General features: G+C 38.9%; 1 protein-coding gene across 5 annotated transcripts in view; it reads right to left on the bottom strand.

The window, feature by feature from the left end:
* Nucleotides 1-791: 791 nt before the first annotated feature.
* The window catches only part of prkcaa (protein kinase C, alpha, a), a 156,078-nt gene continuing 131,509 nt past the window's right edge, over nt 792-25,360 (bottom strand). For all 5 annotated transcript variants that reach the window (XM_044190213.1, XM_044190212.1, XM_044190214.1 and 2 more), the window contains 3 exons: nt 23,321-23,428; nt 14,447-14,587; nt 792-6,037 (listed from right to left, as the gene is read on the bottom strand). In XM_044190213.1, the coding sequence (XP_044046148.1) occupies nt 5,873-6,037; nt 14,447-14,587; nt 23,321-23,428 (414 nt within the window). In that variant the 3' untranslated portion in view covers nt 792-5,872. The remainder of the gene's footprint in view (nt 6,038-14,446; nt 14,588-23,320; nt 23,429-25,360) is intronic.

Genomic DNA, 25,360 nt, shown 5'->3' with positions numbered 1-25,360 from the left:
ACAAACTCACACCTCTGCAAATACATAGAGCCATAGAAAAACACGCTCACATGCCCCCATATGCATACATACTGGATATCATCATAATGGTGCATACAAATACCCACACCTATGAAAACTGAACTGGATGGACAGATACAGTATGGGTAAAAACTCACACACCTTTCTACTACTGAACATACTGCCCTGAACATATCAAATCTTTATTGTCAATATACTAGGCATGCTGCTCCTGTAAGTGGCAATACACACTTGAACACACAGAACATATACAGAAGTGTTGAAATCAAGGGGAGTTTTGTGTGTCAAAAAATGAACTATCCATTTTATGAATAGCAATATTTCTGCTAATGCGATGGTTGATATAATGATTAATATAATGAGATAAAAATGAAATATAACTCCTGCCAGTGTCTCCACCAAGAAACATTTTAAGTGTGTATTACTTTGTTGGTTGTTGAATGAGAAAACCTGACAGTGATGTGTCACTGTAACACCAGGTGATGCCACTGAGACATCTCTCAACATAGATCAACATGCACTGTTCCCAGTTGAGGGGAGACCCAACATCTGCACCAAACTGTAGCATAGGAAAGTAGCAGAGTTGGAAGGGGAGCATATATTGTATATAAGGGTTGTATGTACAGTATAATGTACTGTATAAACAGAATATGTACAATATAAATAAGTGCAAGAATGAGCAGTGCAAATATGAAAAGTACTAAGACAGTGCAGTAATGATATATACAGTATATTATAGTTATACGTGGCAAAAAAAACCCATCAAGACCTCATTTTCCTTTTTTTAATTTGCATTATCATACATTAGGTACAAATGACACAATCAATTACAAGGTAAGTAGCTCAGACTCATTTTAAAGGTTTCAGGCTGACAAGGGAAGAAAACAAACATACACCGTTTGCAAAATACAATATATTCTTTAGGTAGAAATATCTATGTAGATATCTACTGTAAGTCATTTATATACAAGGACAGGGGTGCTGATATTATAAATGAACAAAGAGAGGAGAGTTAGAGACCATGTTATGGTATGGGTTAAGGAATAAGGCATTCCTGCACATTATTGATCATGTGCTCTGTACGGCCAAAAAGATGGCAGCTCACTTCAACTCTCTCATTTCATAGAGAACAGGACACAGCGGAGAGTAATGACTAACTACAAAGAAGAAAGACATTTAACAAGATTTATCTAAAGCAAATAGGTACCTGAAAGGAGTATTGTAAGAAATGTCAAATGGAAAAAAAAAATCGGAACAGACCTCTCTCTCAGAACCTTACATTTAAGATAAAATCTTTACCTCAGAAAGTTACTTTATTATTTTCTGGTCATCCTAATCAATTAAATGAAAAACAAAAAGGTAAGGACATCAAATAGAATGTAAACAAGCAAAACACCAAATACATTCGGCTAACTCCTTTCCCATGGTGCATTAGGGGGGACCAGTAGAGAGGAGGAAAGGGTGGAACTGATGCCAACTGTGTTGAGTGAATTGCACAAGAAAAATCAACTGCTTTCCTGACCTGATGGGATTTAAAGGGTGAAAGGAGGTGGACACTGTCGATAAGATGATGGATTAACTTGGCCCAGGCACTGAGGAAGGAGGAACAGGTAGAGTGAAAGAGCATGTATAAGAGACGACGAGGGAGGGATGGTTCAATGTGACGAGGCACAGGGATTGTCCTTCAAACAAGCCATCATCATCTATCCTTTCATTCATTTAACTTAACCCCATCAATAACCTGTTCATTGGTCCTTCACTCCCCGAATACCATCCTCTCATATTGTCAATACGTATATTAATTAACCCACTACATAATTCAGTCATTAATAGGCACAGGGAGGTAAAGGTAAAGCAAGCCGACACAGGAGGTTGAGTCAAGTTGTAGTTTTATGACTGTAAAGGTTATAGGCGTCAGTCAACAAAATGATTTAAAATTCTGATTTACAGACCAGATGATGGACCATTTATGTGAAAAAAGCGTACAGAGTTTTTTCTTTTTACTTTTATTCACATTCATTCATTTGTGAGATGTGCTGTAACACTAACATGGCGTAAAATGAAGTAAAAACTGAGTAAATTAACTTAACTAAGCTACTTTGACAATGGATTAAAAATACAGTAAATGGAGTAAACATATGGAGTAAAAATGGAGTAGAGAGTTTAGATCAGAGCAAGGACGAATGAAGATTAAGAAGAAGATGTACAATATATCTGTTCAAGTTGGGAAAGGCACACAAGAGGAGAGTAAGTAATCTTTTTTTCATGCCCACATGGACTGTGACTTGACATTTTGAAAATTTTTCTACAAAGAAAGAAGATTGGGAAGCAAGTCATAAGAGATTCTATTAAAGGGATGAATCTAGACAATAAAATCAGCACACACAGAGGCGCAAGTTAGGCTCACACAAGGGCAAGACTGTTGACGAGTAAACTGAGTATGTACAAGAAATATTTTCTCTTACTTCTGTGAAATTCACTGATGTTAAATCAAAAGCTCCACAAGTTTAAATGTTTTTCAGACACAATACTGCCCAAGGCTGGACAGGCAGGAAAATCTAGTACCGTATATGGTGAGTCATCTATCAAACTGACTGGCATTGTAAAGTTTGCACTGGTATACTCATGGCTGCATGCTACTGTATATGTTATGTGGCCAGCAGAGTGAACAGCAGGTGTGGCTTTAGGAAGGTCTCAGGCTGCCCAGGGAGAAGTTGCCACGGAGAGTCATCCATGTGACTACAGCTAGTGCAACGCTGCTATTGTCGGGTTCTGACTTTTCCAGGTTTGGCACATGCAAAAGGTTATATACTATAGGAAACACGTTAGGCGAGCACAAGTAAACATAGAGAAAGTATCACAAACGTTTCATTAGTTCCTATCTATATCAGTCAAATACGAGTTTTCAAATGTGATATATCCTTTGAAACATTCCTGAATTTCTTGAGCAGAAGCTAGAGAAATAAAACTGAAAACATTGACAACAACTGACAACAGCAAAAGCAAAAAAACAACAACAAAATAAACAACAATTTTACAAAGTGACAATAACACGACATTAAGATTATAACATAAACCCCATTCATGAGACACTAGAGAGCGAGTGGTCCTACTGGTCTAGCAATGAGCAGTGCTTCTGAGTCACAACTCACCGCGGGTCTGGATTCAGTGTTCCACATCACCCTAAATAGGTAAAGGAAAAAGGAACCAGGGGCCATAATGTATATGTATATATCAAGCTTCTACAGAAATGAGCACTGATCTAGAACCAGGGACTATGTCTCAGGAAAGTCTTTTAGTATTAGTATCTATTTAAATTTATAAACTGTAATAAATGTCTATTCTATGTTCTTTAGTGATCTTCTTTAGGCTAAATCACTGTCGTTCCTCACTGTTCCTTTAATGTATTGTTTACAAATCTGCCTGAGCATTAGGACTTCGATGTTTTATTACTGTTGCAAGACTTTGTCATTGAAGCTTGACTTTGTGTGCAGTATAGTACCCTGCAATTATCTTAGAGAGTCTAGCTGGTCTAAGATCAGCACTCTTAGGGTACCGGACTGTGGTGTGTAATGGCCACCTTTAATTTGACCAATCTAGATCCACGCTTACAGTGATACTCCACCCTGAATCTATGTTTTGAATAGCAAACATTCACCTCCCATAGACTCAGACCAGACCTGCAAGCAAGTGAGTGGTTTGAGACATTTTTATGGACATTTTGACACTTTTTTGTCACTATTGGAATCCATTGTAGTCAACATGGATTTAAGCTAACCATGGCCATTATTCTTCAAAAAGGAAACAGGTACAAACTTTAAAGACTACAAGGGGTGACTCTTAGCTGTAAAGTTAGATTTTGAGTGGGGTATTACTTTGAGGTTGTAACTCTTAGGGGTGTTATAATTAGTAGCATGCAGCATTTAGCGGATGAGGTGCATGATTGATGCCTACCAATAGCATGCAGATACAGTCGGACAGTCAACAGCCAGACACGCATCCAATCAACGCACAATTTGCTGTCAAAATCATTGAATATGAATAAAGAAAAAAGAAAAAAGATTTGATAAATCTGCCAAAACAAGTAAAACAGATATATATTCACAACTTGCTAAATCTGGACACTCTATTAAAGATATCCAGCTGTTACAAAGTTGATCTGTACTGGGTTACTTTCTTGGTTGTTTAATCTTTTACACATACAAATATTGGTTTATATAATTAATGTAATAAAAGCACATTCAGGTGTTGGTATAAAAATTTTACTTGCTATACTCTTTTTAAATAACTCATGATTATTTACAGAGGAGTTATGCACTGATATTAGATACAAGAAAATATTAATCAGATCTAATGGAAAAATATGTATGAAATCACAAAAGAATAGGAGAGTAAAAACAAATATTTTTTTAAAGACATTAAAGAAACAAAAAGGGATGCCAAATAATGATTTAACTAATTATAATCGTGTTGCCATACTCCTAATGAAGGACAACAAAGCATTGTCAGAAGAAAGGCTCCTTTTGATTTGTAATTTTTTATCCAGGAAACCTAACAAATATGTTTTGTCAACGCTTGGGGGCATGATACTGTATGCAATATAACATTGCATGGTTAATACAGAATGACATAATGTTATATTCTAAAAACAGTTTATCAAAATGCCTTCACTGTTTCTGTGAAGACATTTATGACCAATGGGAGACTTTGTAGTTGTGGGCATAGCGTGGGACAGAGACAGTGGTTAACACTGACTAGTGTTAAAACTCAACAAACTGTAAACATTTTAGGTTAGATTTTTTCCTAAGAATGTTCTGCCACTGCCCACATACTAGATTGATTGCTATTTACTGTGTGTCCACATAGAGTCCAAAAAATTATTGACAGGGGAAGTGCACAATCTGCAGCTCAAGTAAGGGCTTGAAAATAGGTGTGTAAATGAGAAAATTGTGTGATAACAGTTAAGTTAAGTTTTGACAAACTGGAAACAACCCTGACGCACTTTCATGTGTCTCATGAGTTTTTAAAGGGCTGCATATTATTTAACAACATAACTGTTCATTCTTCAGTTGATTTGCTACGCACACTGGAAGTTGAGACTGGCAAGAATCAAATTTTACTAAAATAGAATTTTACACCATCACCATGAAATCGAAAGGGGAAGAAAAACTGTAAACATGATACAGGAAACATTGAATCACAAGGTGCTGTTTCAACGCCTGCACCACCTGTCCTTCATATTTGGCTATAGTTTCTACACTGCTTTATATGTGATGAGTGTTTTTTAGGTCATCACATAATATCTATATTGTGATCGTTATCCATATAGAAACAAATTGTAACCCACCAACTACATCCATTGAGATTTGTAAGCATGAAAAGGTCCACAGGCATCTTTTCCACAATTAGTTAATCCATGCCTTAAATGCTCCTTTAATATTCTCTTGCTTATATCATTTACAGGCATAGATTCATTTATTCTCTCAATTTCATCATATACTGGCATACTGTAGATAAATAAAGCCTGACACACCTTCTGTCTCAGTGCCTCCAGCTATGGTAAACCTTCATTACAGATTGCAGCAGTAAGGAAGGGCATCCTTGTCTACAGTACATGCTCATCGTTAAACTAAAGGAAATTATTTCTTGTGATGGCCAAGAGCCAATCTAATATATATAATCTATACTAGCAAATATATTGTACAGAACAAATATGTATGCCCTAGAATGCTGCTTACATAAAGGGTTATAGTGGGCATTGATCAAGTTGTGGTCAGATGGTAGGTTGGCAGTTGGTTTAAGTAGGTGGCAGTGAGCAGGGAGGTTCTTCAGCGAGGTTTCCCCATCCTTCTCATATGCTGTTACTGAGTGACGGGTGTACAAACTGTGGGTTGATGAAAGAGAACCCTGCAAACTCGGCCTGGTCGATGTTGGCGATAACCAGCTCATCTGGTGGTGTGAGCTGGGGCTGGGTGCGCGTGAAAAACTTGTCAAAGTTCTCTGCTCCTTTGCCACACTGCAGAAAAGAGAGACAGAAGAGGGAGACCTTTAGGACATAAGGTATGTAAAATAATATGAAGAGTACAAGCAGATGTGAAAAATCTGGAACACTGGCAGAAGTGTGCACATGGCAATTCTGAGAAGGCAAGAGACATTCAGTAGAATTTGTTTATAACCTCTTGGACCTTTTCACATATTAGCCCAAAGCACAGGAAACGCATCATCATCAAACATCCTCGATCACTACCATCGTTAACACTATTCATATTACTAAATAAAAGCACACTGGGCTGGGCAACTAGATAATGTGCATGGACAGTACAACAAGCAACATGTGCAAGTTCTCCCACATCAACCTGTCGACTAATTCAAATGCATCTTCACCCTGCCCCCTGGCCTACATAAAAATGGAGAACATTTCACACCTGATCCCCCACTTTTCCCACTGCTACATGCAGTAGGAAGTTAACAACATCAGATTACATGCTCTACATCCCATTCACCTGAATCACAATGCACCCTTCTGAATACCAAAGCAACACTGGCACAGCTGTCGAACAGCGATGCAGTTCCCAGTAAACAAGGCCCAGGATTGATCCTATGAGTGGAAATGGTGTCAGGACCTCTGCAGCAAGGCACGCTGTGTTTGCTCTGACCTCATAACCTGCTGTGATGCAGCTCCTTTATCTTGGCTCAGGTGTGATATGTACGTACTTTTGCGCATTTGTCCCTCAGCTATCAAAGCTAATTATCTTACAGAAGAATTAAATGATTCCTTGAACAAAAATAGCAACAGCATCAAGGTGCAACAAGGTCACAAAAGGGTTAATTAGTGTGTTCATAAGAGGGAGGCAAGCTGTCAGTATTTAACAGGAGACATCAAAAGTGTTTTCATGTTGGTGTGATGAGAGGACAATCAAATTAAATCAAAGACATGGAAACAGTTCATGTCACATGGTGGATGAGTTAGCACTTCAGAGAATTTCTCAGTAAAAGAAGGTCATGTGCATGTTCGGAGATGTAAGCGTGCATCTCATTTTGTTGCTGTATATGTAGATATTCTCCCTAAAAAATCCTACTTGACATGGTACTGCTTCATACAGCACACAGGTTTTTCTCATTCTTCCCATTTCGTATGTTGGTGACTCGCCTTAAAAGGAGAGTTGCGGTTATATGCTGTGACAATCAAGTTACAATGCAATTTTGCAATTCTGAAAAACTACACCAATGTCTGTAATGTAGGCTGTTGGTGTAATAACCATTTCCAACCCTAGGCAATGGCTATAAGACCAGAGAACATGGAAACCAGCTGTTTTATCTCTGTTAAGGTGCTGTATATTTGCTTGCAGTGATTCTGCGCCAGTCACTCAAGGCTATCAGTATCCTCTTAGGATTAGATTTTGTGGAGGATCTGCTCAGGATTGTACCCTACAACAAAATTCCCATCATGCTTGGTACTCCTACCATTCTTTTAAAGGAGAAGAAACAAGATGATTTCATGATGCCATCCCCAACCACACCCAGTGATAGTGTACAAATCTAACCCAGTTTTAAATTGCACTAGCACTGTACTTTTGCACATATTGACATATTTACCAAAAATGTGTCAACCTGGCCTTTGAGCTCTTTCTTGTAAATAGAAAGCTTTAAGTATCAACACTTAATGTTCCGTCTAGATGTGGTGTGTTAAAGCAGTGACTCTCCAACTAAAGGGCATTAGAGACGCGTCCTTCAGGTGGAGATATATTGTTTCTTTGTTTGAGGTTTATCTGTTGTTGGTTGCAGTATTTCTTTTTATTGAATCGAATCAAATTGTGAAATTGTTATTATGGGACAGCAGAGAAAATAGATGACTTGGTCCATGAAGAGGAGTCCTTGTCTCTTTATTATTTAGTTATTCTTGACTTTACTGGAGAAAAACCAAGAGGAAATGAGACAGAGAGCGTACAAGAGAAAGAGCGTGTGAGAAAGAAAGAGAGAGGGCCGTACATTACATCCTTCTCTATCCTTATCAGTTAGTCCACCTACACACTGGGCTCACCGACATGGATGCATGCATTCGCAAACACACACAATCATACACCCAAATACACACACACGCACACACACACACACACACACACACATACACGTACTGTACTACTAGGACCCAGTGCACCACCTGATGTTCCTTTTCCTCAGGTTCCCTTGGGAGCTACTGTTCTGCAGCTGGCTGTGAGTATAAATGACTCACAGCCATGGGGCTCTAACACAGGACTTGAATACAAAGAAAGAAGGATGGCAACCATAGCACTTTTGGCTATTTCGGCTGTATTTCGGCTGTTTTCATAGAAATAAATACCCTTCTTTAGTAAAAAAAAAAATTAAAAAATAATCTCGCCAAAATAAGATTGATCATCATGTGGGAGGTGTCTCCCTGAGCTAATGTGTCTGTCTGTCTTATTTTCAATTAATTTTCAATAGTAGCTGAGGTTTGTTCAGATAGGACTGATGACAGAATATTAAAGCCTGTTAACCTTTTTCAGGACAAGACAGATGTATCAGCATTTATTTATCCAAGCAGAGGCATTTCTAACTTTGTTTTGTCCTCTTTTTCTGACGTTGTGCTGCTATAAGCAAAGCCCTCTTGGCATCTACTGACTTCTGCTTCACCCATCGTGTTTACTTCTTCAAAACAACCCAGCAGACAGAAATCTCCTACATCAAAAACATCTGTCCCTTTTCTGGATGATAAGTACTGTTACTACTGACCGAATACCAGTAATTACACCTGAACACTCTTTTAGAGTATAATGTAACTAACTGACTGACTTACACAAGTTTTGATCAGGACCTGTATCCCCCAGTGGGGTTTACTAGAGATTCACACTGCTATGCCAGCAGAAACAGCCACTACCATGGTCCACTGATCTACAGCTTAAGATGATTTGTTTTGGAAGAAAGTGTGAAAAGAAGGATATTTTTTATAGATGCCATTACACATCAGTTCTTTATTTATTCAATCGTTTCCAAACAGTTTTAATGGCTTTGAAACTCTTGTGACTAACTGGCCTTATCCACTGCTGCCATATATTCACAGACAAACATCATATGTAAGTGTGTGTGTGTGTTTGTGTTTTATGTGAGCGTCAACTGCTTGTGCGTCAGTCTTTGTGTGCTTGACAAACTCAGACGGACATCCCTGTCTGTGTTTGTCAAGCAAACAAAATGTGGCATAAAGGTACAGACATTTCTATTTTTATTTTCTTGACAACACATGTCGGGTGATTTAACGGAAGTGAACGCAACAGAACATTAAAAACCCCATGTCCTCCCATGACTATTGTCACTGACAGGTGATGTTCGCTCCAAGCCAGTACCACCCTGTCAGAGTGGATAGAAGGCAGCACACACGCTTCAAGACAGGGAGCAAATGTGGCTCTTGTGTGTGTGTGTGTGTGTGTGTGTGTTGTCTCTGAATATACTCTTTCTTTCCCACACAGCAGACACCTGTTGGGTAATTGCCAGCATCCTTCAACTGCTGTGTCTCTCTGTATTCTTGTCTTCTTCTATCCATCACTGACCATCCGTCACTCAAGTGAAGCAACACATTTTTCACTCTGACCTCCACCGACAATAGCCAGGACCAAGGCGTCCGTCTCTGGATCACTCCTTGTGACACCTTAAAGACTGAAAGTGTCTTTGGGAAAATTTGACAAACACGCCTCATTTATCCTGGTCCGTGTCATCTTTTAAGGATGTGGGACTTCAGATTTGTGATTTGTTTCTATACTGAATCATTTCTGTGCTGAAAGTTAGAAATATTTCAGTTTTTTGTCAAAGAGCACACATTGCCAATAAAGAACCTAGAATAGACTAGAAACTATATCTTATGAGCTGCTCCCATAAGATAAATTAAGTTCAAAAGATCAGCTTAACAAGAACAAAAGGAGAAGATTAGGTTATGAATCATGGTTATGAAAATCTGCACCACTGCCTTTGTGACATTTCCGGAAACATAAACTTGCCCTTTTCAGCCAACCCTTATGGGGTAAAACCAAAGCTATTATGCTGTTAATACGTCCACCCATACACGGTGACATAATGTCCTACATGGGTTTTTGACCTACTTTCTTCATCTTTAATCTCCCTGCCTCTCTCTCTCTGCACACATACAGATGCGCATGCCTCTCCACTCAAGCATTTTAAGAACACTCAGCAACTTAGGATGGTAAATGAGTGCCTGCTTCCATTAAGAGTTGTGCCATGACTCTCTCTCTCTTTTTCTCTACCTCCCTCTACCTGAAGCCACCGGCATGGGAAGCTATCTGTTCTTGTCATAATCTCCTGAACATTTTGCTTTATTGCGATTGATTGTTAGCTTGTAATTAGCAGTCATCTTAATTCTTAAAAGTGCAGAGTGGGGAAGTAACTAATTTTAATGAAGTAGTACAAAACTTCAGTTTATTCCACATACACAGAAATGTTTTATTAGTCTCTGAAATGCTGCCCTATATGGAAATTTATTCAGCCAAGTTGCAACTGTCTTCGATTCTCATTTTCTTACAGCTACAGTGAGTCACAACTCATCCATATTGCCATAATTTTCTGGGTGTGTGTATGTGTGTGTGTGTGTGTGTATGTGAGTGTCCATGTATCCCATCGGGCATTCGCATCCCTTCATTGGACAGTGTTCCAAGACGTCTGTGCAGTGACTAAGCCCTCCCACTCTTTCTTGCCCTGCCTGCCTCCCGTCATTCACTGCTCCCATCACTATCAATCAGCAGCTTCCTATTTGACCTACTTTTCCCATCCTTCTCCGCTCCCTTCAGCCATCCACAAGTGGGCATAAAACGTGTGGGCATCAAGTGTGTTGTACTCTCAAGAAATTCGCCTTATTTCATACCTCGCTGGACGTGGCTGGCATTTAATTATGTGCTTGTTTTGTTACCTGCCGTAGATGGCTGCACAGTGACAGCATTCAGCACTGTAAATATGGATCAACACTAACTGAGCCTGCCCTGACACTCATTCTACCACACAGGATGTGTTCTCCGTGCCGTCTGAAGCCCCAGTTCTATAGATACAGATGGTTTGAATCTCTCAGCTGGGTGCAGCTGCTGTATTGATTGCAATTCCACAGCTGTCACAGGCAGATGAAGTGAGATTGAGCGGGAATAGATGCACAAGGAGAAAGGAAAGAGGAGGAGGAATGGATTAGAGAGGCAGGGTTAGACCTGGTGAGGGGTGAGCGGGTGGTGTATAATGATAGCCACTTGGTGGTAAAGGACTCAGAAACAGTGCTGTATTACATAGTGGCACAGTGAGATGGACATGATGGACATTACAGAGTAGGTTATGGTGGATACAGGGAGCATAAAAATTGTTTTCTCACTCTTTTCCACCTCTCTCATTTTTCTCCCTTATCTGCCTCTTCGAACAGACCCATGCAAGCATGCACTGGGCAAAGGACATGCACGTTTGCATGCATCCACCTCCCTGCAAATTTCAGCGTGGAAAAATATACAAGCACAGAAGCTTTCCTCTCTCTATCTGATATTGATTTCCCCCCCACCCCTCCATACCACACACACACACACACACACACACACACACACACACACATACATATGCAAATAGACACAGAGACGAGGCGGACATGCAAGGAAATCTTCCTCCCCTGCTTTTCTCAATCTCTGTTTATCCTCACTTCCTTTAACCTTCCCACACACATACATTTACTCACGCATACACACACAAAGCACACACAGCATTTCCAGGACACCCAGCGAATCCACTCAGCAGGAGACTACATGGACAAAGAGGTCAGGATTCACCTTATTAGAGGAGCTGGCGCCCTTGAGGGTTGAAACAGAAGAGAACTACAATATTTAAACTGAATATGTAAGGGACACACACACACACGCACACACACACACAAACATACACATAAGACACTGAGTGACCTACTTCATCTCTCTTGTGAGGCTTTGGAATTACTTACGGCCCATATAACACGTCCATAAAAATGGGTGTCATGTCAAGGCAGTTTTATTTGTCACATCAGACTGACTTCAGTCACCTCAATATAATGACACCTACTGTAATAACATAGGTGCCATTTGTAGTAAATGACTGTTGTCATTTACTACAAATCTCCAAAACACCTTGGAGTGCCAACAACCTGTCTACTGCATATGTGCTGGTGTGTTTATGTGTGATGCTTATGTGATGCTTATGTGATGCTTATGCAATAACAGTGGAATTATTTTATACCACAGCCCTCCATGACTCCGCATAGGATAGGCAGGTATAGGAAATTAATGGATGGATGGTTGTTGTACATCAAGAGCAACTACAAATTCTTGGTAAATGGTTGTGTATGTAATTACAGTACATCAAATGTTTCACAATACAAGAAAACTGTTGAAATACAGTATAAGGCGCCATCAACAGCAAGGATAATTTTCCATAAAAGCGAGACTATACAATATAGTCACGTCCTTATACCCACCACGGTCCACAGTTGAACATTGCTAACAGTTTCAGTTAACAGCTTTATTCTGTCTTTATTCTGTCTACCTACACTGAGGCTGAGTGACTAAGCTCTAACAACATGTATTTGAAAAAAACAATGAAGGATTCACCTAAATCATAAAAAATATGTTCTTCCACTTCGTTAACTATGCAGTTAGTTTTGGTTTTATTTGCTATGGTTTGAGATACCTGCCTCTGAGACTTAAGTTGCCCTGGTGACTGCTTTAAATTGCACTTACACAGATACAGAATTACAAACTACAACAGTGAGACAAACTTTTTCACAGAGTTATTAAATAATTATTATGTTATTAAATCTTAAGTAAATCTTCCGAGAATTGGGAGGCTGCAGTGGATGCATGGATGCAGTTAATCTGCATAAATGAAACTTCAAATCTCTTGCATTAATGTTCTGGACACATGACTGTTTCTATGGCACGTTTTAGAATATTAAGAAGAAGGCTTTCTTGAAATGATAATGTGAATCTTAAGTGCACTGAATGAGATTGGATGTAACGTTAATGAAAACCTTGAGGGGACTGACCCCACCATAAAATGTGGCATGCATGGGTTTATCTGTGATCTGTATGTGTGTGTGTGTGTGTGTGTGTGTGTGTGTTTGTGTTGTTTGGGGGTGGTAGTCCTTGGAAACATTTGAGCAGTTCAGATTTAGGGATGAGCTAAGTAAAGACAAGTAATCTTTTGTGTAAATCTCATTTTAAGCATCTCATTGATATTATAAAAAGCTGTCTCACATTATATAACTTGCAACTAACTTTGTCTGGATTGTTACATTATGCACCACCTGTTTTATTTTATTTGAACAATGTTTACTTGACACATTTCACACTGAATACCTAATACTTAATACCTAATACTGAATAAAACTTTCATTATCTGTGAAAATAAATTCATCCTGCAGTCAATACTTAAGTGTCTTAAAAGTTAATCAAGCAAAATACTTTTAATCACTTAGAAGTAAAAATGAACAATGAAACAATAAAACAAATAATGAAGAATTGGTAAAAAATTGGACGTTGGTAAACAAACAGCCAAAAACACATACTCCCCAATGGAGTATAGAGGGGCATCAAACATCTTGTCATTATAGATTTGTCTCGTAGTGATAAGCACATTTGTTCTTGTTTGTTTAGATGCATGCACTTCAGGACGTTGTATTTGTTTACTTGTCTTGTTTATCCATTTTGTGTTGCACGGCCATGTGACACACAGTGGGTCGAAATAAAAGTAGAATTTCTGTAGACACACAAGTGCGCTGTCAAGAATAGCATTTAACATTGTGTTGAATTTGAGGGGAGTTGTTGATTGCTTTATGACACAAAGTGAGGATGTTGGGTGGCACAAAACAAGAAGATGGTGTTGTTGTTCCAGTACAAGCAAAGTTTTCAGAGTTTCTGAAAATGTCAGATGATGAGCCGAGTGAAAAGCCAAAGGAAACACAACATAAGTAAAGCCATAGAGAGAACAAATGCACTGGACCAACCAATGGCAATGAGGCAAAGGCAAGACATGATTTAGTGCATCAAGGTGCACGGCAGAACGAGATGATATATGGCATTTGTGTTTGTTTCATGTATCCATTTGAGGAAGTTTACAGTCTCCTCATCGGCCCACACAGATTACTAAGGCTATTTTCTGTCCACCATGCACCACTGCACCATGCACCCATATGAGCCCAAAGTAGCAACATTCCCTTTGTGACAGGAACAGACAAGTGTAATGGGAAATGTGGCCTTAATTTATGTCATCAACCAATCATACCAATCATCTTGACCTTGGTTACAGTAATTATACCAAGTGGTATCACACTTAATTGGACTATGAAGTATAAATTCAATCCTAAGCAAGTTCATTGCCTACTGTAAAAGTGTATGTTCACAGTACTTACCACTTTGGGCTTGAAGGGCGGCTGTATCTCCCTGTTCTGGAGGCGTTCCCAGTCGATGCGTCTGAAGAAGGCGTGCTCTCTGATGTCCCTCTCTCCCTCAGAGCCGCAGCCCAGGCGCTTGGATGGGTGCTTGGTCATCAGCTGCTCATAGTAAGAAACAAAAAGGAGGACATGGAGTTAGAATAAAGAGACTATAAATTGTACAGTCATTCAATCACAGTGGTGATTCCTCTTATACCCAGATCGTATAGGGTTTGCTGTTCTTAACAGTGGTGTAGGTTTTAGGAGGACCTCAAATAAAAAATAAGAGAAACATGTGTGAAATGCATGATTCACATAGGTTTTTCCAATGGTTTTCACAACTTCAAAGAAAAAGTAAAACACTTTTTTCCTTTCTTCTAAAGTAAATGGGGGAACACTTTCACTTTCAGTTATACAGAGTACAGAATATAGTAAGTAGATTTTAATTTCGCAGATCACAGAAAAACAATGAATATCAGCATTTGGCTTTATCTCTCTCAAAAGTGGTCAGTGTTAGCGCATCTGGAGAACTCTCACTTTTGTTTTCTCCCGCTCCTATGTTCTTTCACTGATGTGTTTTGTAATGTGATGCCACCTCTTTTTTTAGGTCAGTAAATGACAGATAAACAGATGGGTCTGAAAAAGAGTGATATAATTGTTTTTTTCCCATTCTCCCACTGCTTGCTCTGCCTTTAGAGAACTGCTGCCACTTCCAATCACACTGCAGACAACAGGAGGACAGTTTGCACTTTAATAAAAAGCTAACCAAGATAAAAAAAGTACCCACAGGAAACATATCCAACAACAAAATCTGTCCTTGTTAAATTATGTAGGAGCCAAGTGGTATTACTTAAACATAATTGTCCAAATAATGTGTCAAAGATTACAAGTAATTTAAATTTGTTTATCAAGCTTACAGTTGGTGAGCCCATGCATTCTTGATTCCTACTCATAATGGAACATAAACGCTGACTGGCTGCTTGTTTTTCTAAGTGTGCATATGGAATTCCACCATATAATATTTACATAAATATTTTGCATTACCAATCCCACCTCAGTGCAGTGATTTGTTCTGATTGAATTGCTAAGGAAGGGAAAGAAGACCGAGACAGACAGAAAGACTGGCGGGGTTCAGTAAGTACACAATCCAAGGACAAAATAACTTATTCATGCACTGGAATCTGAAATGGAAATAGTGTTTTGTTTGACTGAGCTAGTTTTAATGCTTAAATAGGTTGGCTTCCTGACTCTGGTATCGTGTGTAGTATATGTTTTCTAAGAGAGAGTACATACATACATGCATGCATACACAGACACACACGCATACAAGCACGCAAGACTGCAGCAGCTCCAGTTAAATCCCTTATCTGTGATGCACACCTTCACATGCAGCTCAGTCACCTTGGCAGTTCTCCTGAATGATATGACATGTTTAGCAATCCCGCTTTGTGTGTCTTACACAAAGGGAAGACAAAGTTAAGCTATCTTACTACAGCCTCTAACCAAAGGCACACACACTTTCAGCCTGTGAGTCAGGTTTCATTACTAAACTTTACTATATGTTTTCTAGTAAACTTGAAATGACATTTTTGCTACATTATTTTAAAGGAATAGTTTGAGATTTGGGGAGCTATGCTTATTCACTTTCTTGCAGAGAGTTAGATAAGAAGATTGCTACCACTCTAATGTACGATAAATATGTAGCTAGAGCCAGCAGCTTAGCATAAAGACTGGAAACAGCCCCATAAAACTTACTTACGTTTTTTGTACTAATTAAACAAACAATATATACCGTGTTAATTAGTGAGCTTTATAGGTGCTGGTGGGCGGATTTTGTTACTTTTGGTTAGTGATCTAAGATAAGCTAACCAGCTGCTGGCTCTAGCTGCATATTTACAATACAGATATGTGAGTGGTATCAATCTTCTCATCTAACTCTCAGCAAGAGAGTGAATATGTGTATTTCCCAAAATCTCTAACTATTCCTTTAACATACCTGCTAATACAAACCCATCTTCAATAGATAAATTATGTATATAATTCTGAAGAAGAAGAAGTAGACCAGACAAACTAGTATTTGTTCCGTGTGTGCTGTTAAGTCTGCACCTAGTCTGAGGGTGCTGAAATCTCATCATGTGTGAAAACACCAGTGGGAATAATGACGAAAGATAGATACACACACCATCAATACACACACCTTCCACATCACATTTAACTGCAACACAGTGTTGGTCGAGAAAGCATGTTTGATAATGTGAAATTAAATCATGACACATAACACCCACCATTCTCTAATCTAATACAGCTACTGACAAAAGAAAAGAAACAGCTGTATGGCTGCTTGTGGACACACTTAGAGAAGTACTGATCCACACTAATTATGTAAAGCAGTCCCCTGGCTTTTGTTACAGTGAGTTCACTGACATTTGGGCCACATTAAGGGCCACACAGAGGAAGAGGGTGTGGTTTTTGTGCCCCCTGTCTTCCTGCCTGCTGTAAGTCCATCTATTAGTGATGATACTGTAAATCAAAAACATCCAGTTGACATTCCTATGTATTGTATTCTGGTGCATTATTGACAAATCTTTCACAGAACTCAAATAAAAATCTCATGTTTAAATGGTTTTAAAGATACAAACTAAGTCTGTGCCAAGACCTCAGTCCATCGCCCCATGAAACAAGTTAGACTGAGTCTCATTTCATACACAATATGGTTGCATTGTTTTGGGCTTGGCTTTTATCGAGAGCTGACTGCTGAGGAGCTTTTTTTTTTCTACTTTCAAAATGTTTATTTTATTTTGTTGTGTTTTGTTCCCATATATGTAAACATGCTGTAATGAGACAATCTAAATAAATTGTATTCTAATCATTGATCTTTTTTCATTGAAAAGATTGTAGCTATTAACAGATAGGTAAACAGCCAGCATTGCTTTAGATGTCAGGTTGCAAGAACTTCTGTTGGTGTGCAGAATGTGCATACACATGTCGGTGCAGCTGTTCTGTTGGTCATTTTATTGGCTCATTATAAGCAGCCCCAGACTTCACAGCCATTACAATAATTTGGATTTCATAGATTCAAATTTGATTCTATTTCTAAAACATTTCATCATCACCTCTTATCAGTGTTGGGCTTTGTGTATATGATTTTATAAGCAGTCAAATTGATATCTATTTGTTTTTTCTTTTTCTTCTTAACAGATACACACACATACATGCAATAGCTGTGGCAGACTCTTTTTTAAGGACATGCTGATAGCTACTTAGGGTAAAAGTGTGCTGTCCATAGTATGTCCTGGACACAACACAATATACAGTAAAACTGAACTAATGAATCAAGATTTTTTTCTTTGATAGAACAGGGAATTTCACATATTAAGTGAAAATCTCTGCCACTGCAGTAAGAATAGTCTTTGTTCTCTTACAGTTGTTTCATAAAACATGAGAAAATGAGGACAGAAAAGTGTGAAGTTACAGACAAATTAAGTGAAAAAATATATCACTGCATTGCCAGATTTTCTTTTGTTTAACTTTTTGAAGAAAAATATAATTTATACGATAGATACGACAACAGTAAATGACATGCTAAAATGGCAAACTTCTGTCAGTATTGAATTTCTACTTGCGGGAGTTTTGCAGGCCAGCTTTCCTGCAGCAAGCCCCTTTGACATACAGGCCGTGGGCTGGGCCACATCTGAACTAGCAGAGTGCATCCAGCTGGCAGAGTACATCAGGCAGCTGTTGACGAGGAAGAAAAAGTCATTTGCAGCTTTCTGTCTGTTCACAGTACTGTCACTGATGGTGAGAAAGCATCCTGCTGCAAACACAAGGCTGTCACCATTGAAATGACACCTTACAAATTGAAATGCCCTTGAAACTGACTGACTGCTGGCCTGCAACCATGTCAATAAAACGTTCAAGCTTTTTTATTTTTAAACTTGAGCACTTAAATTATTTTGCATAAGTGTGATGGACTTCTCCTGAAAAAAAGAAAACATGGTGTTGGCATTTCATGGAGAACATTTTATCATTCTGTTTGCAAACTATTAGCACTCGAATCTCACTGGCTTCACCACATCATGAACTGTCAGCAAAAGGTTTAGTGTGTTCAGAAAGTGTACATAACTTCAAAGTAACACCTGCTATTTCTGCTGAGAATATAAATCGTTAGATTTGACGGGACGGGAGGGAGGGAAGAGCAAGAGTCAGGGAAACGAGAGTGATGAAGTAAAAGAGAAAGCAAATGGGGTCTCTAAGTCAGCAGGGAGTCTGGCCAGGTAAAACAGTGTGAGTCAATACATCAAAGCTTTTAAAACACACACACCATCATCATAATCCTTTAGAACCCAAACAGTTTGTTGCAGTCTGAGAGAAGAGGTGTATTGAGGCAAAACAACTGGTCAAAGACAAACCACATTTGTGTAAATAATAAATGGGCTTAAATTTTTCTTAAATTTTTCGTCTCTTCTGACAATACAACAGAGAACTTACTGCCACATTGGGATTTAGTTGAGGATATTACGCAGTATTCAGAGATACTGAGACACTAGTTATCCCATGTTTTATCCCAGGATGCTATTGCCACAGAGCTCTGGAAATTCGTTCTCAAGGGTGAAATCTTCACCAATATTTACCCAGTCGGTGATGTGTTCATTTTTAACAGGGGGGGTGGCCCAATGGGAGCACCCCATGACTATACATTGCTACTTGTCACTTTGATCATGAAGGTGAAACTTCTCTATAGAATATATAGGATACAATATAGTATAGAGTCAGGCAGACTAGACTAACATATTCAACAAAACAACCCCTCTGCCCCTGCACTCTCTCTGCTACTAGGGGATGGAGAGGGAGGATGGCAGGTTAGCAAGTGGGGGATTCCTTTTGGTCACAAGGGGGATGGCATCCCCCCTCAAATCGCCTACTGTATTTACCTCTACATCACAATTTATACTCAAAACACAATTTGTATGTATATCTGTCTCACTCTCATTCAAATGGACGACCTTTAGGTAACATCCCATTACTCAGATGAATGTGTATCTACATCTGTGACCTATTTAAAATATAATGAACTGTACAGTATACATGGGCTTGCTAATAATAGACTATCTGTATGAAGAGTTGCACAATAAAACTCCACCAGCATACTTAAGTTTGCATACAACAGATATACCGTATAGTTTGAGTCCTTTTCACTGAGTTACTATTGGCATCCTCGACTACTATTATCATTGCTGTATTAGCAGCAGTTTACACAAAATCTGTTCTTCTCTCCAACATCACCTCTCCTGCTCTCTGCCCATTTTGCTCTTGTATTCTCCTCCTCTTCCTGCCTTTCTTTATCTCCCTCTAATCACTCTTTCTCTTGTTTTTTTTCCTTCCCTCCCATCTCTCCCTTTCTCTCTCTTTTGTGGGTCAGGCTGCTGGCAAGCACTGTGTATCCATTAAGACGAAGTGCAGCAGCCATGCCAAACAAGGGTTGAGACAGGGACTTGCGCCGAGACCAGGACAAACACACACACACACACACACACACACACACACACACACACGTTAAAAAAATGAAGAAGGAAGAAAAGGATGGGAAAAGGAAAGAGGGAGACAAAGAGAAACAAGTGGAGTTGAGGAAGGGACAAGGAGACAAAGTGTGTTATTGCAAAGCTCATTGAATTTGCACTGCCTCTGGACAGAAATAAAACTGTCACTTTCACTATTAAATTCCTTGTATGTACACATACACGAATTTCTGTAAACCTTGTGAGTATTTCTGGACATTTCAAGAAAATTGAGGTTTATGTACACACGCTTTATAATCTTTCTGTCATACAGTCTTATCTTCGAGGGGCTGAGCTGAAAGCACTGCTGCCTGGAATTGAACCTGAGTCTCTGCTGTTACTATCATGAACTACAGGAAGAATGTGTCTAAAATAATTCTCTTCTTTCACTGATCAAATAGTAATGGGGTGAACCTCATGTCATCATGTGATGGTGACAGCTGCCAGACTTCCATATTTAATGCAAATCAGCTCTCCTGACGATGCGCATGTATTGACAAACTAATGTTTCTTTCTGCCTTCTGAGGAGTACATACAAAGTGACAATGAAAGTCATACAAACAGAGATTGAAGTGCAAATAAGTGAGTATATGCACAATTTCTACATGTGATTTTTGCCTTGTTGTTTATTCTTTGAAGCAAGTGGGACACACTGAAAATTTTATTGAGATTCATTGAATCAGTTAGGTGGTGTCCTAAAAAAATCTAAACACAAAAAGGCATTTTTAAATCATATTTCTATGTTTTCTACATCTTTCATTTGCTTTCAAAACATTCTGCTGTTGACATAAAATGAGACAAACAGTTACTATGTCCCAGTATTTACCTGCTTGACTTGCACTGACCCACTGTACTGTTCAGTTCCCTCTGTCTCTGAAGAGCCAGCAGCCATATACCCATGTTGGCGGAAACAGCATCCCAGGAGACTGTATATATATAATCACACCTCTGTTCTTACAGGGAAGGGCTGTCTCTAATGAAAAACAATCTCATCTCGCAACTCAGAATGCAGGTCTGTTATCAATCCCGGTTAACACATCACAAGAGATGAGTTTAATGTAACAAAAAATTGTCACCACCAAGTCCAGTGGTGCGCTGCAACAATAAATGCCAAACCACACATTGTATTTTGAATTTGGCCATTAAGATCAGACAACTCTGCATACTGTGACTAAGTCTACTGACATGTGTGCACAAACAGGGCAGAAAACAGAATAGAGATATGGAGAGATAAGTTGAGAAGGAGGAGTGATGGGCAGAAAACATTCTTTATCCAAAAGAGTGAAAAATCTCTCTAAGCAATCATATCAATTCTGTTAGAACCCTATATCTGAAAAACGCAGTGGATGCTTTTGTCCAAAAACTGTTCTGACTTAAGACAGCTCACTCTGTTAGTGAGTATTTGTGGCTGGTTTTCTGCCAGAAAGCCTTACTACTTGGTTAGGTTTAGGCACCAAAACTACTTGGTTAGGTTTAGGAAAAAAGAAAGGCAGAAAGCCCTGAAGGCAAACTTCTCCCACCAGCTACCAGTTAGCCATACCGCAGTTTTGATAGAGGAGGCAGATTAAGGGCTTAGAATGGAAAAAGCATCACTTTTGTTATTTTTTTTTTCACATACAGATGTAAGTGATTCACAGGTGTGTACAGGGACTTTTGATGTTCCTATGTGGCTGATTAACAATTTCATGTATTAATTCCTGTACTGATACAGTTTTGTATGAATGAAACCTTTGCACTAGACCTCTGGTATATGTATAATGTCTGGAATATTTTGCTGGTTAACATCACTAATTTCATATCTACTGTTTACTTAATCTGTGCTGCCCATTTATGGTCTGGGACACTGTAGGGAAGACGTCATTTCTCACCACTGGCAAAAAATACCTTATTGTATTGGAATAGTCAAGATTAGCATCATCACTGCTACTAGCCATTTTTACTGGAATATTAATATTGTCATGTTAGCAAGGGTGGCCAGTTGTGTAAACATGTGGCATGTTGTAAAAAAAGTTGTGGAAAAGCAAGGACAAAGTTCTCTTCTCTAAAAAAAAAGGTTCCAGCAAGTTTCTCTATTTCTAAATGCTAAATATGTCCTGATGTACCCTTTAGTGTTATTGTATCAATGTGTTTCCTGCTCCCATGCTTTATGCAAATCTTGATTGCTTGTAAATGGGAAACAAGGACTTGTTGGTACAGAAGTGAATGTGTTTTGTTAAATAATTTACATGGTAGTAAAACTTGCTTGAGAGGGATGACTTGACTGTCCATGTTTTCATTTAGCCAGTATAACTGTTTCTAGTCTAGTTTTCTGTTTAGAATCTTAACTTTACTACTGCATGAGTGCAAAGTGTATAATATACTGTATGTTAGCATGTTTAAGACCATTTACTGTGATGCACATTAGTGGTTGATTGCTGTAACAAATGACACATTGTGGTGAATCTGATTTGTCACTGCCCAGGGAACGTACGGAGATGATATTTACTTAACAGACAGTCTTGAAAGTCAAAATTCACATACTGTTCCTATTGTGCAGCTGCAATATTTTAGACTTACAGAGCAACAAGCTTTGTAAAATGGCTACAAAGCATCAGCAATAAACCTTTAAAACACCAAGCTCATGGAGCTACTGTACCTAACAGACATTCCCACTTGTGAAGAGTATATTGGATGATCTGATAGGTTTCCCTCCAATGTTTTAATAATGCAAATGTAAAAGACACGGGAACAGAGTGGGGAGAGAGAGGGAACTTGTAGATGAGTTCCCAGACAGTATTTAAAAAAGCCTACACTTCATTCTTACAGGAAATGGAACTAGACTTCTCATATGTTACTTCTAACTCCAGAAAGCTAAGAAAAGCCTTACATCAGTCTGTGAAGCAGCCTGTCAGTTTATCTCCCTAAAGTTGAACTAGCAGGAAGGTCTTGTAGCCCTCTTACAAGAAGTTAATAATTTTGGCTTCAGTGAAGAGTGTGAAAGACACAGAGCTTAAAATGCTTATTTACAGGGTTTTCAACCCAGGTGGGAAAAGCTTCTGGGGGAGACAGTCCCAGTTAAACAGGACAATAGACTGAAGAGGCAGGTCTCATATCAGACCGTTTAAGAGCATTTTTCTGAATGTGTAAAACAGAAAAACAAAATTAGAAAAACTGCCCCACTGACAGCAGGTACAATGTTAAACCTTTATGAATACCAAATAGATTCACCTATCATTATGTTTATGGATTTTGCTTCACCACAAAAACTGGTTTATAATAGCAAAAGATTTTTCATTGATGGCAAAGAATGTCCACTCACCCCTTTGCAGATGGAGACAGCTTCTTTGGACATGGACTTGGGGTAGGACACGTTGTGCTCCATAATGGACTGGAACAGCTCATCTTCATCCTCGCCATCAAATGGAGGCTGGAGGTGGAAAGACATAATATTGAGAGTGTTGTTGGTGTTTCATCCATTATCACATAGTGCATGAATAAGTTGTGGCTGTTCTCTTGACAACCTCTTACTGCTAAAAGCAAAGTGTCACCATGTAGCACCACAGGGATCCAGCAGTGATACATTTGCTTTGTTTTTTGTCATATCTGCCCTCTCTACTACGACAGATAAATTGACTAAATTTAGTAAAAAAAATGTTTTCCCTAATGAATAAAGATGAAGAGGGCCAAAAAAACAGGACACACATTTGACAAATAATCAGGGTGCCAAGAGGAATAATAGGGGAGAAAAAGACACTGAGAACAACAAAAAACAGAGAAGTGGAGAGAAGACGACAAGGAACAGTACAGAGTTCATGCAAACAAGTTTCACAGGAAGACCAAAGGAGGCCAAATGGAGTGGATGACCCAGCTTTCCCCCCTCCTTACTGGGTGGTTATCATCAGTAACCATAATGTGGGTGTTTTGACAGTCCATAAAATGAATTCTTCTTCACTCCACTGGCCCTTTCGGGTAGATAGCCTGTCTGCGTCATGCCCTCTTTACCTGATTTCACAGAAGGCAGGGAGCGATAGAGGAAGGGAACATCTGAATAGGTAAAAACTTTTGTTAATTGTTTAATAGCTGACACTTGCTCTGAGTTCGTGGGTTCATTTGGAATGAGGTCACTTCAAAAATATGTTAATAAGTTATAAATGTCATAATAAGTCATTTAGTGAAACATGATTTATTAAGACCTGTAAAAACCTTCTGAGGGGTGAGACTTCTTAAATTTTTCAACCTTTTCAAAAGAGGACATGTTAAAAAATGTACAAATTTACAAATTACATTAATAGTATATGGAGAGATGAGTTATGACAATATATTAAGCTATGGCTGCCCCTTTCACAAACTGGTGATTACGCTTTTTATCTCTGACATGGTCTGTTTCCTCTATAACTTCTACTAGAATGTGGTTTTAGGTTGCAACTAACCCTTAACCCTCATTGTTCCAATGTAACCACCACAGAGCTTTTTTAGCTTCAGGCTGATGCTATGCTAGTTAAACAAACCTCAAAGAAACAGTGGAAAAGTAAGCTTCCCAAATGAGTTAGTGGTAACATAAATGTAGGAAGTGAGAACATTTTCTCTGCTCAATTTGTGCACAAATACAGGCACTTAAAGGCTGAAGAACACAAAAAGGCTTGCACTGGCAGTTACTCCTGCAAAAGTAGCCTTCCTAAACAGATCAGTGGTAACACAAAAAATGGAAGGGAGTTGTTCAATGCAGAAACAAGAAATTTACTTTGCTCAATTTCTGTACATACCTGTATGAAAGCAATAAAAAGAACACAAAAAGGCTAAGGCTGGCAGCTACTCTGGTTGCAGAGCAGCACGCTGGCTGAGGAAGAGTGCCAAGCATAAAACGTATTGCAACCAGAGTAAGCCTTTTTATGTTCTAAGCAACTATTTGGGCCAGTTGGAAAAGCACTAATTGGTACACATACAACCGAAAATCATTAAATTCAAAAGACAGCAGGTTGCATCTTTATGATTAAAAGAGTACTCCAATGATTTAGCATTGCACTCCTATAACATTGTCGGACTCACTTTTTTAAAAAAAGGATCAAAATTAATGTAGCAGAACCAGAGATATCATCTTTTTTATTCCATGCATTCTTTTTCCCCGTCAAATCTTGGTTCCTACATTACCCACAATGCAACACGCCTGCCGACAGTTCAGTCGGAGATTCAGATATGTTATGCTTGTAGCGGCTAATGTAGCCTTGAGCCACTACGTCGAGCAGAGATGGGGAGCTGGCTACAGAGGTCTGGTAAGCTCACTTCATTCTAACTCCCTCAGGAGCCACAAAATGCTTTTTACAACTTTTTTCACATATGCAGTAGTACTCCCCAGCACCTG

This window comes from Siniperca chuatsi, linkage group LG3 (genome assembly GCF_020085105.1).
Source record: "Siniperca chuatsi isolate FFG_IHB_CAS linkage group LG3, ASM2008510v1, whole genome shotgun sequence".
In the NCBI taxonomy this organism is placed as follows: domain Eukaryota; kingdom Metazoa; phylum Chordata; class Actinopteri; order Centrarchiformes; family Sinipercidae; genus Siniperca; species Siniperca chuatsi.
The sequence above is the reverse complement of the archived record's forward strand: the minus strand, read 5'-3'. Positions and strand labels throughout refer to the sequence as shown.